The sequence below is a fragment of the Odocoileus virginianus genome, chromosome 5, assembly GCF_023699985.2.
Source record: "Odocoileus virginianus isolate 20LAN1187 ecotype Illinois chromosome 5, Ovbor_1.2, whole genome shotgun sequence".
NCBI classification, from domain to species: Eukaryota; Metazoa; Chordata; class Mammalia; order Artiodactyla; family Cervidae; genus Odocoileus; species Odocoileus virginianus.
The window spans coordinates 5,020,208-5,037,571 of record NC_069678.1 but is presented as its reverse complement, the minus strand read 5'-3'; the positions used below and the strand labels follow the sequence as shown (position 1 = coordinate 5,037,571).

At 48.1% G+C, this 17,364-nt stretch overlaps 1 protein-coding gene across 2 annotated transcripts in view; it reads right to left on the bottom strand.

The window, feature by feature from the left end:
• IGSF3 (immunoglobulin superfamily member 3) overlaps positions 1–17,364 on the bottom strand; it is a 111,594-nt gene that overhangs the window by 20,329 nt on the left and 73,901 nt on the right. For both annotated transcript variants that reach the window (XM_070467243.1, XM_070467244.1), the window contains exons 6-7: positions 13,735–14,136; positions 9,872–10,276 (exon numbers count right to left, since the gene is read on the bottom strand). In XM_070467243.1, coding sequence (XP_070323344.1) covers positions 9,872–10,276; positions 13,735–14,136 — 807 coding nt within the window. The remainder of the gene's footprint in view (positions 1–9,871; positions 10,277–13,734; positions 14,137–17,364) is intronic.

The following is a 17,364-nucleotide window of genomic DNA, read 5'->3' as shown; positions in this document are numbered from 1 at the left end:
TTCCCTTAGGAAGCTAAAAGTAAAAGCATCATTTTACCCTCACCCTTCTCCTTATACTTTGTGTATTGAGGACCAAATCAGCTAAGAAAGAAATTCAGGACAAGACACAGACCCTGGATAGGGAGAGCAAGCTGGGCTTCCTCCAATGAGCCTGCCCAGAGGGAAGGCCAGGGCAGGTTGGCCTGGGGACTGTCTCCAGCATCCCTGCCAATCAGTATCTTGATCCAGACACAGGACTGAGTCCACTGGTCATGCCTGGGTCTCTTCTGTCAGCTCCAGCCAGCTGGCTCTCTTAGAACTTAGAGTGGAAAGGCAGGATCAAGGTCCAAGTCCCATGCCCCAAGGCAATTGAAACTTTTGAAACCTCCAAACTGTCACCTGGACACCTGGCTAAGCCACAGACAAAGGTTCTGAGTGATTGAAAGGATTTAGTAAGCTAAGTACAGCAGAGTCTGATGCACAATACCATGACTACAAAAGCAACTCTCAGGCTGTGTCTTCCAGTGCTAAATCAGGTGACACTCTTCACGAAGCCGAATTCACATACCTACAGACCTTCTCAAGGCATCAACACAGGTGACTGAAATAACCTAGGAGAAATCCCCTGCGCCACGACCCCACCCTTCCGGTTTCATCATTTTGGGGCAACAAGCCCAGTCTCCTGCCTTCTCCCTTCGTCAAAAGCACAAAGTCCTCCAGGGCGCTGGAATCCAGGGCAGGCTTCACCAACAAGCACCCAAGCTCTGGAAACTAGATTCACGTTAGCATGCCAGTCGACTTTTCATATCCGATGCCTCTAATACTTGAAACAACCAGCTCCCTTTTCATTCCTTTCCAACCCGATTCACTGCATGCAAATGATATCTGTATCAGAGCAAATGACACCACCTGAATTATCTGGTGCTTGGCCAAAAAAACTGGGTTGTTCAGTGTAGAATAGAAAGAGATTTCAAATGTATTATTAATTGGGGCCAGATTATTTTTGCAACTGTTACTAAGGAAACCTCCATTGCTATAGTAACTGCATATGTTAAACTGTATTCCTATGACTAAACTTCAACTAGTCACATGGTCTGAGAACAAGAATCCAAGGAAGAGAAATGTTTCAAAGCATTTCTGTTTTTTTTTTTTTTTTCCTCCTTTCCACGTCAAAATATTGTGAAGTGTTGAAAAGCTTGAAAGAGAGGCATTTTTGAAATCTGGTGCATGTCTGACAGGTGGGCAAGGGGTCAGCTCCTCGTCTACATTCTGAATTTCCTCTCGCGTCTCAAGGACAGGAAGGACCTTTCCTGAAGCCCAGGGGAGATGGCAGCCTGCACCATAATTAGGAAACACTCTCGCATCCTACCCGGCACAGCCCTGGGCAATGTGCGGCCAGACCGCACCACCTTCCTCCATGGGGTGGGGAGAGCCCAGCCCCCTTAAGAATCGGAGGCATTTTCATCTGCAAGATGAGAACCATCACAGCATTCACCTCCAAGGAATGTCATGCAGATTAAAAAGCAATATTCTATAGAAAGAGATTAGCACGGAGCCTGGTATACAATAAACATGCAGGATGTTTTCACCATTCCCCTTTCTTTTTGGTGTCTGGGCTCAATCCCACATTCAAAGCTCCCTACTAAGTCAAGAACTGCTGATCATAAGTTGCACACTTCCTAAGGAAAGTACTGTCTGTGGACTGGCCGCACCCATGTCAGTTGGGAAGCTTGTTGGAAATGCAGGTGCACAGGACCCACCTCGGGCCTGCCGAACCAGACCCTGCCTTTTTTTAAACAAGATCCCCAGGTGGTTCCAACACACCTGAAAGCCTGAGAAACCTTGGACTCAGCTGCATGAGTGAATGGGATGGAATTAGACAATAAACACAAAGATGAAAGAAAAGACGCTGAGGACTTGGTTAATCCTCAACTGTGAGTCAGCAGGAGGAAAAGGTAGGAAGATGGGTGAGAGGCTGCAGGCCAGGCCCTTCCCACACCCTACACGCCTGCACAGATACCAGGCACTTCCCAGCTCCCAGAGCTGGACTGTACCCTGTTGGAGAGAAAGGCTCTTTCTGTACCTGGAGAGTCTCCCTCTGAGGCCTCTGATCACCTGTGGACCTGCAACATCAGCATCACATGGGGTGAAGACACTGATTCACAAACACTGTGCCCGGGCCCCAGCGACCTGCGGGTTCAGGAGCCCTCCAAGTGATTCTGATGCACTAAACTTGAGAAATCACAGGTGTGGCACCGAGGTGGCTGCAGGTCACTCTGGAGATAGCAGTTTCTGCGCAGTGGTGTGAGCAGCCAGCCAGAGGGTAGCAAACAGGCAGAGAGGAGCAGAAGGAGAGAGGGACGGTTCTGTCTTTGTTAGAGATCTGTGACAGTCACCAGTCATGTTAGGACTACAGCGGGCAGTAGCTGGACGGCAGGGATTTTTCAATTGAGGGACGTAAGTCAGTCAGGAGACTGGGAGAGAAGGAAGGAAGGGCTGCAGGAGAAGTGTGTGTGTGTGTTTTTTGTGTGTGCATGTATGTGCAAGTCCCATCCATCCTCAAGGAAGGAGGGGGACTTCCCCGGTGGTGCAGTAGAGAAGAACCTGCCTGCCAATGCAGGGGACACGGTTCAATCCCTCGTCTGGGAAGATTCCGCATGCCGCGGAGTAACTAGGCCACCTGTGCCACAACTACTGAACCAGAAGCCGGCAACTGGCGAGGCCCATGCCCCTGGAGCCCGTGCTCTGCAACAAAAGCCACCAGACGAGAAGCCTGCCCACCGCAGCCTGGGAAAGCCCTCGCAAAGCATCGAAGACCCAGCTCAGACAGAAGTAAGTAAATTAAAACAAAAAACTAAGGCTAGAGGCTCCTGCAACCAACTTCCCCCACCCCCAAAAAAAGAAAGGAGGGGGCAAAGGCACCTGCCAGTCAGCAGTTACACCTTAGAGTCCCTACAGCCTTAACACCACCTTAGCTCCCCTCGCCCCCTCGCTCATACCCTAGTTGAGCCCCTAACTGCCTCCTTCTCAGACCTTATACTCCAGCCTCAGTCTCACCAGGGAGAGACTCCTAGGCTGCACACAGGACCTCGCTGCTCCCAGCTTAGGGCCTGCCTGCGGCTCCCCACACAGCAGTTCTCAACAGGACAGCAAGGCCCTCAGGGACACCAGGGCAATCGGGGGGCAGGGGGTACAGAATATGAGATGGACTAAAGCCAGTAGATTCTGTAAACCAACCTGGGCTGACTCTGTGCAAGAGGTCTCTGCTTCGTGTCCCGTGTGACTTTCAAATGACACTCATCGAAGTGAAAACTCTGTGCCTAGTACCTAGCACTTTTCATTCGGCTATCAACACAATACTTACTGTTTTTTTCATAGCTTTGACATATGCTAGGCAAATCAAGGGAGGGGTTTCCTTTGCTCTGTTCAGCATTATCTCACGAGTTGCTCGGGATCTTGGAAACCGGTCCAGACAGCAATGCTGCTCAGAGGTGGTACCACCGACACAATCAGGCGGAGCAGTGGGGTGGGGAGCAGGGCCTCTGCCCAGCAGCATGAACCGGGGACCGATCCTCCCACAGTAACCCCCCTGAGCACTGACGTGTTAGAATTTATTGCTTTATGACAAACTACTTCTAAAAAAATTTCTCCATTCTGCCACCATAAGGGTGTTGTAACATCATTGACTCAATGGACATTAGTTTGACCAAACTCCGGGAGATGGTGAAGGACAGGGAAGCCTGAAGTGCTGCAGTCCATGGGGTAGCAAATAGTCGGACACGACCGAGCAACTCAACAATGAACAACAGCAGCAACAATTCTTAAAGATTACATGAGGAGGAAGTCACATTGTCTGTGACCATGTGAATTTTATTTTAGAGTAGGAAAGGGACTACTACAAACTGTTATTTAAAAAAAGGAGAACATAATGAGTGTGGTCCCAAGTCTTATCTGCCCAGTTTAGAATATTTTTCTTCACAGAATTATACAATCCTTTCTATGTGCTGAGCACTGCTCTAAGCCTTTTATAAATATTAACTATCTGGTACTCACCAGACCTATGCAATAAATATTATCATCCCCAGAAATATTATCATCTTCCAGAAAGATACTTGCTCAAAGTCACACTTCTGATAAGTGGTAGAGCCAAGATTCAAACCCAGGCTGTCTGGTCTGTTCTTGCTTCTAACCTTCATGAACTCTGACACTCCATGCTGTCTTGCAGAAGTGGGGCTCCCCTGGCCCCTACCAACCCAATCTCTCCCCAAACCTAGGCTTCAGTTACAAGCATGCAGCTGCCTCCCTTGTGATGTTCTTTATTCACAACTCTGAGCCTGAAAGCCCTGCTGCTCCTTCCTGCCACCCACCCCCATGCAAACTGATTCTCCGCTCAACCCTATGGCCTATCCCCTGGACTAGCCTCTGGCCAGCCTGAGAGGCAAGCCCTGACACACCCATCACTGCAGCCACAGCACCTAGCACAGAAGCTGGCACACAGCAGGTGCTCAAACATGCTCGCAGAAGGCCCTGGGAGGGAGGAAAGAGGAGAAACCAGCAAAAGTCAGGAGGCAGAAGCAGCTAATTAGGGTAACCCAGACATGCCCTGTCTGCCTCACCTGTCTTCAGACAGAGCACTGACCCTTGCTCACGGGCTCCAAACAGGTGCACCTGGTGTTACCATGACAACGAGGCCTGCGGCACGGCACGGGGTGAGGGGGCGGGCTTTCCTCCAGGGCTCTTGCTCTCATGCTTACTCCCTCTCTCTCAACACCCAGCGGGCAGATGCCACAGGCACAAGAGATGGAAAGCGAACCTCAGGTTCTCCTGAAAGGAGGGGCCAACCCCTCTGAAGGACAGGACAGCCTGTCACCTGCTAGACTCTGCCAGGGGGAGCCACTGTCACAGGCCCCGGACTCACGCAAATCAAAGCAAAGAGCCCTCAGCTTGCCCAACCTGCCAGGTCAGCAATGAGAAACTCGAGAAAACGGATTTGGCAGCATCCAGAGGGTATTAAATATTCATACCAACTGCCCATCAGCAAAATCCCCGCAGAATACACCCACTGACAAGTCGGCTTTCTATACCGGAGGCTGTCCTCCTAGAAGCTTGTTTATTGCTTTGTCAATTTTAATGTGCAATATTTAATAGCCAGACCAAGATAACGGTTGTAAATATTTGGAAAATGAGTGCTGACATTTCCCTTATTGCTTCTGTATTTAGGGATATGTAATTGGAGGGTGTTTCGGGTGCTCAAGAAAATCAGAAGGAAGCAAAGCAATGCTTCAAAATTAAAAGGAAAAATAACTGATTAAGAGCTAAGAATCAAATATGCTGAACTGGCTTAAACGTCCTGCTTAAATGCCCCTTGCGGTGTCACACTCTGCCTTCAATGGTAGTAAAGGCTAAGCTAAATCAACAAGACAGGAGGGGTGGTGGTGTTCCTCGAAGATTTCCTTATGGATGTGCATTTGGAACATGAAGCGTGCATCTAGAATGGTCAATAATTGGATCCACAACATGTTTATCACGCCATCCAGCCAGGGATTTCAAAGAAACAAAGAGCCGTGGTGTGGCCAGGTCAGTCGGTGGCTCTGACAAGGACTGGTCTAGGGCACAGAGCATACAGAGTCTTCTCGGGAGCAGATGACACCAGCTGTAGAGAGCTGATAAAAGGACCGCCGTGAGTGAGCCAGCAGTCCCTGGGTTTCTACTTCACGCTGCTGGAACATGCATATTCAACAAAAGCATCTTCTCAAAGGGCAGGGGGTGGGGCGATAATGTTCCTATGGAAAACACCAGAGCAGGGTTAAGAACCCACAGTTTGAGAGGCACTATGTGGAAGCAGAGTCTGGAAGCACAGTCAAAGGAAGAGAAGCCAGCACGGGATTGAGCTCTGGTGTCCCCAAGCCTTAGAGCCATCTGGTGGCAGAAGTGAGAAGAAACAGAGGTGTTCAAGGAGGCACAATTTAAACTCCTTCACCATTAACAAACTGTGTCTGGGGGAACCTCTACAGGGACTTTGTGATTCCAACTGAAGAAAACAAATTTAAGAATCTGCTAAAGGGGCTCAGGGATGGCAAACCTGAGAGAGAGGGTGGATTAAATCCAAGTATATGTTATCAAAGAAGATTCCTGAGAGGGGGAGAAAATACCATAATAAAATAAAATTGAGAGCCTAGACTCTGGAGCCAGACTGCCTGTCTGGATTTGAATCTCGCCTCTGCCACTTATTATGGATCGCTGGGTAATTTATTTATCCTCTGTGTCAGTGTCCTCACCTATAAAATAGGTGAAACCAGCACCCCCTCATGGAACTGCATGGACTAAGAATGACGAGCGTTATTGTATATAAACCATTCAGGGTGGTGATGGGCACGCCAGAAATGCTCAATGGAGATCAGCTGATATCACTACTGCCGTTACTTCTTCTGCCACCAGTAATGAAATACCTCCACACAGCACTCTAAAAAGAGAAACTGCTTCTGAAAATGAGATTAACTGAATGCAGAAAGGATTTTTTTGGGGGGTAGGGTTGGGAGGGGGTGTACTATGCAGCATGTAGGATCTTAGTTCCCTGATCAGGGATGGAACCTGTGCCCTCTGCAGTAGAAGCACAGAGTTTTAACCACTGGACCACCAGGGAAGTCCAAGAAAGAATACTTTCTGATATACGGTCTAAAAAAGGCCAAAGTCTCCCTTTCATCCACCCCAACTACTTTTTAAGGCAGTTCATACCTAGATTCCCCTGTTTCCCACTGGTTTTGGACTCTGGTAAGCCCTGACCTCTCGGAGCCTCAGATATTCCATTTATAAAGTGGGCAAGCAGTACTTTCTTCCCAAGGCTGCAGGAAAGGTGACTGAGGGCCATCTACACCAAGTGTCCAATACACACTCCAGCACGTGGTCAGCCCTCTGGTATTTTTCCCACTTCTACTTTCCCCAAATAAAAGCTCTAGTAACAACCAGAGTGTGTGAGGAAAAGAGTAAAAATGAACACAAAGCCCTTTGGAAAATATTAAGTGCTAAGTGCATAAATATTTGATAAGGAGCGATCAGAACACTTAAGGGGGATGTGCCCTCTCTGGTGCCGTAGTCCCTCCCGGGAGCTGCGCACGCTCAGCCTCAGCTCCTACCTTGCTCTCTGCGGCCCCCAGAGAGCCAGCCAAGTGCATTACCATGCACCTCTGAGCAGAGGCCAAGCACCCGGCACTTGCTCCAAGTCTCCCATGCCAGTCACTGCTTGTTCTCGCTTCATGGTGAAATCACAAACAAACTGACTCAGTGTAAGCCATATGAGAATTGAACATATAGCCCTCAGAGCAGATCCTGGGTCTCCTAACTCTCCAGGGGGCAATAAAATGATGTAATGGAAAATGGAGATACATGGATATCAGAGCAACCTAGGCTCCTTGTTCCAATCTGTTTTCCATCTGACAAGCAAACTGTCCGTATCAGGGCTCCTAAACACTGGGAGCCTAGGTTTCCTCATTAGCAAAATGGGCATAAAGACATCTATATTTTTTCACTGCTGGATGAATCTGAAAAGAAAACAGAGGTACGAAGCACAAAGCCTGGCACCCAAGAGGTATTTAGTACATTTCTGTCTCCCTTCCCCTTTAGCTGTTGTTGTTTCAGTTGCTAAGCCACGTCTGACTCTTTGCGACCCCAGGGACTGTAGCCCACCAGGCTCCTCTGTGCATAGGATTTCCTAGGCAAAAATACTGGAGTGGGTTGCCATTTCCTTCTCCAGGGCATCTTCCCGACCCAAGGACCAAACCCACATCACCTGCATCCCAGGTGGATTGTTATCACCTGAGAAGCCCTACTTCCCCTTTAGTAGCACCAGAATTAATCCAAATCCAAATAACTAGAATCTTCAATGAATGAATTCCTTTTTCTTTCCTTAAGTACTTCTGTCTTAGCTTCTAAGTAGTAAGACAAACAAGAAAGTATTGGGAATTTATTTGAAAAGGCAGCACCAGTCAAGGTCCTAGCATCAGTACTTCCTCTGCCTTCTGTAGCTGGAACCACGTGACAGGCAGTGAGGGGGTTCACAATCTGACAGAGGAGACCACCAAGGATGCAATTACTCAGAAAGGCAGACAAGCGGGTCCCTCAGCATTTTCCACAACAAGGGTTCACACAAAACAGGGTCTCTGCTTAACCCCCCATTAACCTGCAAATCCACTTCAGCAGAACAGCCTCTTCCCCAGCATCGTGTTGTCCAAGTTTCGGCTCTAATTGGCCAGGGAACCATCCCATCACTTATCCAAGGCATTCGCTCCAAACAGGACCCTGCTATGGGGCTAGAAGAGGTGAAGGATAAGCCCAGATGTTGCCATTTTGTAACCTCACGTTGCTGAAAATAACAAACACTGTGATCATTTGCAGCGGTGAAGCAGACCAGGTTTGAGCGCACACCATGGCGGCGAGCAGCCAGAAACACTCTCTTGGCAAGGTGTTCAAATCATCTTTGCAAAGTGGGTGAGGTATCTCTGCAAAGTCTTCGCAAAGACCCCACCCTTCACTGCATGGCTGCTGGTTGCTCTCCTGCTCAGGGCCAGGCCCCACCCTCTGCCTGCCACCAACCTAAATGGAGACAGGTACAGACACAGCACAGACTTACCCTCTCATTAGAGGAAGGGCCTGATTAAGGTGAGAGTGTCTGCACACTGCCCCCTGACTAAGGCTCCCCAAATGAGTGTGTCCTTGCAACCTGATGCAAGAGAGATTCCACCTGCCCGGGACAGGGGAGCTCTCAAGTGCTCAAATCCAGGGCAGGAGGACAGGGCCTAGGTCAAGGAAACAGTGTAGGGGAAAGGATTCAAACATGGCTCCATTCACCAGCTACATGATCCTGGGCTGATCACTTAACCTTTCCTGGGGCTGTTGTGAAATTTTCATAAAATATTGCCAAGCACCCAGTGCAAAGCAAACATTCAGTAACAGTCTGTTATTCTCCCTTTCGCCGCTGAGGTTCCTGTCTGCAAACAGGGGACAATGGGTACCTTGTTCACATCACTGTGGCAAGGATCATAGGAGATGACGTTAAGAGACAGAGCTTTCCACAAAACAGTCAAGCTGGCCTGCATACCTCACGGATATAAACATCTTCACACATACACACAAACACATACTCATACAAGCGACTGGGGAAGTGTCCTGGATTAAAGGAGTCTAGAGAGACATGACAACTAAATACGATCGTGACCCGTGACTCGATGCGGGTTTGGAAGGAGAAAACACTATAAGGGGCATTTTCAGGACAACTGGCAAAATGCTGGTACTGCTCTATAATCGTGTTAAATTCCCAGAGTCTGACAATGCTGTTGTGGTTCTAGAGTGTGTGTGTGTGTGTGTGTGCTCAGTCGTGGCTGGCTCTTCACGATCCCATGGACTGGAGCCCTCCAGGATCCAGTCCATGGAATTCTCTGGGCAAGAACACTGGAGTGGGTTGCCATTCCCTGCTCCAAGGGATCATCCTGACCCAGGGATCGAACCCACGTCTCCTACATTGGCAGGCGGATTCTTTACCACTGAACCACCTGAGAAGCCCGCTATTGTGGTTGGGTGGGACCCAGTCCTGATCTTCAGAGACCCACACTGGAAGTATTTAGGAGGAAGTGTCCTGATGTTGGCAACTTACTCTTAAATGGCTCAAAAACAACAAAAACTGACCCACAGAGGGAGAAACAAACCTGGTAAGATGTGAACAACTGGTCATCACAGAAAGGGAATACGAGTCTTACAGCTTCCTGCACATTTGAAATTTCTCGAACTAGGAAGCTGGGAAATAGGAACAGCCCAGCCAAGGGCTCAGCACTCGACTCGCCCTGCCTCCCTGCATCTCATCAGCCGGAAGAGGCACGTGCGACCCGCCCGGGCCCCTCACCTGGCTGCAGCACCCGGATCTCCAGCAGGTTGGAGGTCCTCTCAGCCAGCCGCGTCCAGCTGCTGTTGTAGTTCTTCCGCCACAGCTCCGCCACACACTGGTACTTGCCCGCCTCCGTGTCGCTGGCTCGGCTGATGCTCAGCCGGACATTGTTGCTGGATTCCGCCTTCTCGATGGCCGTCCGGGTCCGGAAGCTGGAAGACCTGTCCCCCCACTGGACTCCTCCATCCCGGGTGAAGGTCACCAGATCGTGGAACTCGATGGTGCCCACCGGCTGGAACCGCCACGTCACTGACACGGGGACCCGGGAGGGATAATGGGGTTTGATGATGCACTGCAGGTCGAAGGAGTCGCAATAGGTCACCCCCGGCGTGCGGGAGATGGCAGTGACCGCGAAGCCTGTTTCTGGAGAGAGCAGAGAGAGGTAGATAGACATATCTATCTGCATGGAGACAGACACTTGTCTTCCTCAGGGCAGTGGGATGCAGTGACAGGGCTCCTGGCAAAAGCAAACAGAACAAAGGCTCACATACGGGGCTCTTTTTTTGTTTAAATTAATTAACCAATTTAATTGGAGGCTAATTACTTTACAACACTGTAGTGGTTTTTGCCCTAGATGTCCATCGGCAGACGAATGGATAAGAAAGTTGTGGTATATATACATGATGGAATATTACTCAGCTATTAAAAAGAATGCATTTGAATCACTTCTAATGAGGTGGATGAAACTGGAGCCTATTATACAGAGTGAAGTAAGCCAGAAAGAAATATACCAATATAGTATACTAACGCATATAAGCAATTTAGAAAGATGGTAACAATGACCCTCTGTGTGAAACAGCAAAAGAGACAGAGATGTAAAGAACAGGGGGCTCTTTTGATGCCCAGGCCAGTGTTACTTCCGCTAGCATGTTGACACACAAACCCAACAATTCACAGGACCTCAGAGAAAGAGGCTGGCGGTGATTCTCCTTAAGCAGCACTAGCAAACCCTTCCCAATGAAACCTTCACATGGATTTGTGTTACGTCAACGCCCACCCCACCCCTGAAGAGCAGAGACTGAGTACATGGAGGTGGGACCGTCCCCAGACAGCTTGGATTCCATGCTGAAACAGGAGAAAGAAGCCCAGTGCCAATTTCCTTCATGCCCGGTCCATCAGCGCACTTGTGGTGGAGAAGCGGGAGGCAGGTGGGGCAGGTGCCCACGCTCCCCGGGCAGGGCAGCTCGGGCTGGCTCCCCAGTCTGACTTCCATCCAGGGAAGAGAGGCAGCAAAGGACCCACAGCCGGAAGGACTGATCTTCAGAAGGGGGGACCTTGGGCAAAGAGGGGCCCTGTAGGTGTGCTAGACTAGTCTCTCCATATTCCAGCATCCCTAATCCAAAATACCGACTCCTCCAGATGGGTGATGAGAGTCCTGTCAGCCCTGAGAGTATGACGGATCATCAACACGTTGGTTATGGTGCTGAAACTGAGAGCAGCCAGAATTTCCTGAGCGCCATCTATGTGCCAGGCATGGTGCCAACTGCTTCACTTTCACCTCACTTCACTGAATCCTCAAAACAACCTTGCCGGACAGGTGGGCTTATCACTCTTTTCTTACAGATGGAAAAACAGAGGAGGCCCAGAGAGGATAAATAAATTGCACACTATCAAGCTGCCAGTAAAAGGCAGTCAGACCACAAACATGTATATCACTGATTTCAGGGGCATTATTAGGTGGTTTTACTCCTGGGAAGCATAAGGCAGTGGTTAGGTTAAAGGCACAGACCCTGGAGCCAGATGCCCAACTTCGACACTTTCTACTTGTGTGACGTTGAATGAGTTACTTAATCTTTTGCCTCTATTTCCCTACCTGTAAAATGGGTCTTTGTGGAGATTAAATGAGTTAGTATTTGTAAAATACTTGGAATAGTACCTTCCAAGGTACTATTACAGTATTACTGTATTTTGTTACATATATAGTAATATAGTGATACTATATTGTTACATATATAGTTTGCTTTTTTAAAAAAAAAGACATAAAGGAAAGTACTCTAAACTCCATTGGTAAAAGACAAGGTACAGAATGAAATCTTTTGGCAGAGTTAGGTCAGAATCCCTTGGTGAGTCCTGGCCGTGGGAACCACAGACATACGATGAATATGAAAAAATTCAGAGGGCGGGGACTTCCCTGGTGGCCCAGTGGTTGAGAATCAGCCTTCTAATACAGAGGACTGGGTTTGATCCCTGGTCAGGGAACTAAGATCCCACATGCCATGGTGCAACTAAGCCTGTGCCCCAACAAAGACCCAGAAAAGCCAAAAAGTTAAAAAAAAAAATATATATATATATATATATGGTTTTAAAAAAATTCAGAGGACAACCTGATGCTATAAATTACTTCTAACTCTAACTACCCCTCAGACACTCTTAGCCTCACAGCACAGGAGAGACTCCCCCTGTTGGACACCCGGGACTCTCCTCACAGGTTCCTTTCTCATATGTTCACAGGCGATGCTGAGCAGAGGCTCAGGAATTGAGCTGAACAGGAAACTCAACCACTAGATGAGGCTTCCAGAGACAGAAATCTGAGCTGCATGATGAGCGCAGAAAGCAGGTCAATCTTTGGGATTATGCTTTGGAAAGGAAAAGTAGTTCTGATCTGGGGCGGGTGGTGACACAGGACTTTGGTGAGGGCAAAACCACTCGGGGCTGCCACTTCCAGTGGGGTGTGCCCAGAAACAGCAGCAGCCCTATCGACGAGGAAGGTGGGCATGGTCCAGGGGTGGGATGCGAAATCGCTGAGGACAACGGATGTCACAGTCTCGTGGCAAACAGGAACACCTAACATGACAAGGTACTTTCCCAGCAAAGTAGCTGACTGGTCTTGTAAAATGTAATATACAGATTCTATTAGGCAGATAAATGTTGATGGAAGCCTCTTTAACTACCCCGTGAGAAGGAAATCTAATATACCCTGGTTTTAGCAAATATCAAGGTATCTTAATTTCACGCTAATCAGGAAATGGCTTTCCTTAGGAAGAGCCGTATGGAGGAAAAGATAAAAACACAGGCTTTGGAAAAAATTTTAAGGCAGATTTCTGGTTTCCTGGGTTCAAGACTGTGTGTCTGTCATATAAAAGCTATAGCCCTGGGCAAATGAGTTATCCCGTCTCAGGATCTCCTTGTAAAATGACAGTGTTTACTTGTAAGCTAGGTGAAGATTCTAAGGGACAATTAACCTTAAGCGTTTACACTCAGCCAGGAAGGGTAGTAGATGCTAAATAAATGGTGAAAGGTTTTGTCCTACTTTTTTCTGCCAGGCTCTAAACTGCCAGGAGGGCTGAGCCCCTGGAGAGGAGGGCCTGGGTGCAGGAGGGAGAGAATATGCTTCTGTTCTTCCAGGTTAGTTTTAGCAGTGGCCTTTGTTCCTCTACCTGGGACCACCCAGGCCAGAATCCTTACAACTTCATTCCTCCCACCCAGACCCAGGAGTAACTGCCCAGCTGTCACCCGTCCCCTGGGCCCACCATGCTGAACCCCTGCTGGTTCCCTGAACCCCATCCACACTTTGTCAATGCTTTCTTCAATCAAAGCCTTTGGAAGGTGCCGTCCATTTCCCATGTGCTTCCCTGGGGGCTCAGATGGTATAGAGTCCACCTGCAGTGCAGGAGGCCCGGGTTCGATCCCTGGGTTGAGAAGATCCCCGGAGAAGGAAACGGGCAACCCACTCCAGTATCCCGTGGACAGAGGAGCCTGGCGGGCTGTAGCCCCTGGGGTCGCAAAGAGTCGGACACAACCGAGTGACCTTTTCCCAGAAGGGTCTTGATATGGGAGCATCTCCCCAACGGTCCCACCCAAAGACGGCAGAGCTTACTTACCGAGAGCGGTGATGGAGATGGGAGTGCTGGCCCGGCGCTCCCCCACGACCTGCCACTCGCCGTCCACGGCCCGCACCCATTCGGTCACGTGGCAATCATACTGGCCCTCATCCTCCTTCCTGCTGTTGTAGATGCCCAGGCTGAACGTGTTGGGCTGCACCTGCTCCATCTGGACGCCCCCAAACCTGCTGCGCTCCCAGTAGGACGCTCCGGGCTGCACGGTGCCGTCTCGGTCCAGCCACAAGATGTTGCTGCGACGGTTCTGCCGGTCCACCAGCTGCCAGATGACGGAGAAGCGGCCGAGAGGCCGGCCCGCCGTCCGGATGCTGCAGGAAAGGTGCAGATTGTCGCCCTCTAGGATGACGCTGGTGTTGCTGGCCACCTCCACCGAGATGCTGCTCTCTGGGGAGAGGGAGAGAGTGCCACGCTGGGGCTTTCTGGGCTCCACTGTGCCCTGCCCACAGACGTCACAGGAGAAAGGGGTATGAGTGTCCCTCTATTCAGGCACAGGGGACCTGGGAGGATGCACACTCTCTGATGCTTGCTGCCATGAGTCCTGGCTGGCTCTGGGCTTTGCTGCCTGTGATTTTAGATCTGATAACCTAGGACGGCCTTTGCTGGGTGCAAAGATAACATGTGGGACAATGAGGGCCTAAGACCTGAGACTGGATCAGAACATAAGAGATATGTCATCAAACATTACCCTTAGGGCATAAAACAATTCATCAGGTACAGTCACCCCTCCATATCCATAGGTTCCACATAAATGGATTCAACCAACTGTGGATAGAAAAGATTCCAAAAAAAAAAAATTTCCAAAAAGTTCCAAAAAGCAAAACTTGAATTTTGGCAAACTGGCAACTCTTTACATAGCATTTACGTTGTATTAGGTATAAGTAGTCTAGAGATGATGAGTGTGGGTTATACATAAATCCAAAATGCCACTTTATATAAGGGACTTGAGCATCCTCAAATTTGGGGTGGTCTTGGAACCAATCCCCCTCAGAGTCTGATGGGATGACTGGAATGTGTTCAGCAGGGTTAAGAATTTTTGACTTGGATTTTCAGTGAGTTAAATAGCTTGAAAATTCGACTTCACCTAATCTTCCCATCATTGAGGGCTTCAGCCGTCAAATAAAAGCTGAACATTCATATATGTCATTTGAGTCTTTCAGGGCAATACTAGGAAGTAGAAAAAAAAAAGTGACAGGAAGTATTTGGAGGACAACATGTGCTTTCTTCCTTGGCTGTGAGCAATAAGGCAGCAGCAATGGCCTCGTTTCACAGAGCGAGTGGTGAGCAACCTTTCAGGCTTTCATCAACACGGAGGAACAGACCAGAGGCAGTGGCCTTCCCATGGCCATCCACCTTCAGCCCAGGGGCTCCACTACTCTCCACCTTGACTTTCTGCCAATCAAACTCCAGGATAAGGATTCCACTCCCTTTATTCCTTCGCTACTCACTTAGCTACCTGACCTCCTCTAGTGGAATTATCTAAGCTCTACATGCCTTCTTCAGCGGGATGGGTGGGGAGAGTGTTATTTACATTGTGCAATTTTTTTTAAATTATAAAGTAAATAAGCCAATGTCTATAAATCACCTAATACACAGGTTTTCAAAAACTGGTCATCATGATAATTAATTTTACTATTCCCATTAACTATTAGTTTTTCATAAAGACTTTGGGTATTTTAATCTATCTTGATTATGCATATATTATATTGTATAATTATCTAAAGAGCTCAAAAAGCAAGGTATAAAAAAACAGAAAGTACCAGATTGATTCGGCTCCAATTTTCTAGGCACCATCCACATGAAACACAACAATTTTGAATCAATCAATCAATCTAATCCCAGATCAAGGGGCATACCCAATTACTGAGGGTAAAAGCATACCCACAACCATGCATTAGGAATCAATCTTAGCCCTGTGTTTTCCTCACAGGCAGAAAGAGGCAAAGATGAGCACTGAGCCGGGCATGGAGCTCTTGCTATAGTGAACATGTTGGCCACCCATTCTGGATAAGCTTGTTTCACGTGAAAAAAGGTCTAGATGGACAAAGTGGGGAATAGGAATTTTTTCAGGAGCCACACCAAGATGATTCATGGTGATGACAGAGCTCCTGAGTAGCTTACATCTACAGCACTCATGGCTAAAAACTGGGATTTGGAGCCAGACAGACCAGGTTCCAGGCCCAAGTCTACTGTTTCCTAACCCTGTGGTCTTGGGGCTCTTATTTACTCTACACAAGCTTTCATTTCTCATGTGCAAAATGGAAGTACTGACAGTCCTCCTTTTTAAGGTCATGACGCTGAGGATCAGACTGGGTAATTATTTTTCATCATTGTTAATAGTAACAATATTCCTCTTTAGATTAAAGACTCATTAATGACTCACTTCCAGTGCTATCAATTCAAAGTGAGAAATTAAAGAAGGGCAACTTTGGCATCAATGGAAAAAAAAGTCTCCTCTTGCCTTAAGCAGAAGAATGACTAACAGGGCACCACTCCCACCCCCTACGATCATCCTAATGGGCTCTCCTATAAGCCCTGGCTCATTTGTTACGAGGGCTGCTGTTTGAGCAAGCCTGAAAAAACCACGCAGTTAGATGTGAAACTACAAGGGGGAAAAAAAAACATTCTGCAGCCCAGGCAAAAGCAAATACAGACACAAAGCTAACTGCCCATTAAGACTATTTACAAGTGTTTCCAGGCTTGAGAAAAAGGCAGCCAGCAATTTAAAACTCTCTGGATTAAACGAAAACTAGGACAGAACTAATGAGAATCTAAGTGCATGGTCAAAACGAAATTCCAAATCAGGAGACTGATGGTGGAGCACAGGCTAAGCGCAGAGCGGTGGATCTGGAGTTAGAAGCAGGTATTTCTAATGCGATGCAAGCTTGACCACTAAATGGAACCAGCTTAGCCACTTCCCTGTGTGGTGCTCTGGTCTCTTCAGAGGATGAACAGAATACTACTGGATTGGAGGGCTGGGAGCAGAGGAGGAGATGATAATACGCAGAAGCACTTTGGGCTCTTGGGAGGAAAAGCGCCATTAAAATCCAAGTTTTTATTATCACCATTACCGATGTGATTCACTGTGTTCTTTGGTAGACTTACCCAAGTGGCCTTGGGGCAGGATCTGGTGGTGCTGGGGGACTTTAACTACCCAGTTATCTGCTGGAAAAGCAATATAGCAGGCCACAGATCATCAAACAAGTTCTTGGAAGGGGATGGGGGAAATTGCTTAGTACAAAAAACAGAGGAAGGACACAGTGTGGCTGCCCTTCACTGGATCCTTACAGAACAATGAGGAATTAGTAGCAGATTTAAAAGGAGAGTCCATGGTTAAGGCAAGCGCAGACCGACAGGAAAATAGTAAAGAAGGGGCATCCAATTCAACAAATTCCATTCTACAAATATTCAGCAAGCATCTACCCTATGCAAAGCACCATGCTAGGCATTGCAGGGGGGAATAAGAAAGAAAAGAATTTCAAGACAATGAGATGTGTGTCAGAGAGCAATTTTTAAAAAAAATAAGCACAAAAGAAGCCATCCTGTTGGTAAGAAAAGGAAAAAAAAAGAGCGGCAAGACCCCTGTTGTCTGTTTTTTTCTTCACACTTGAAACT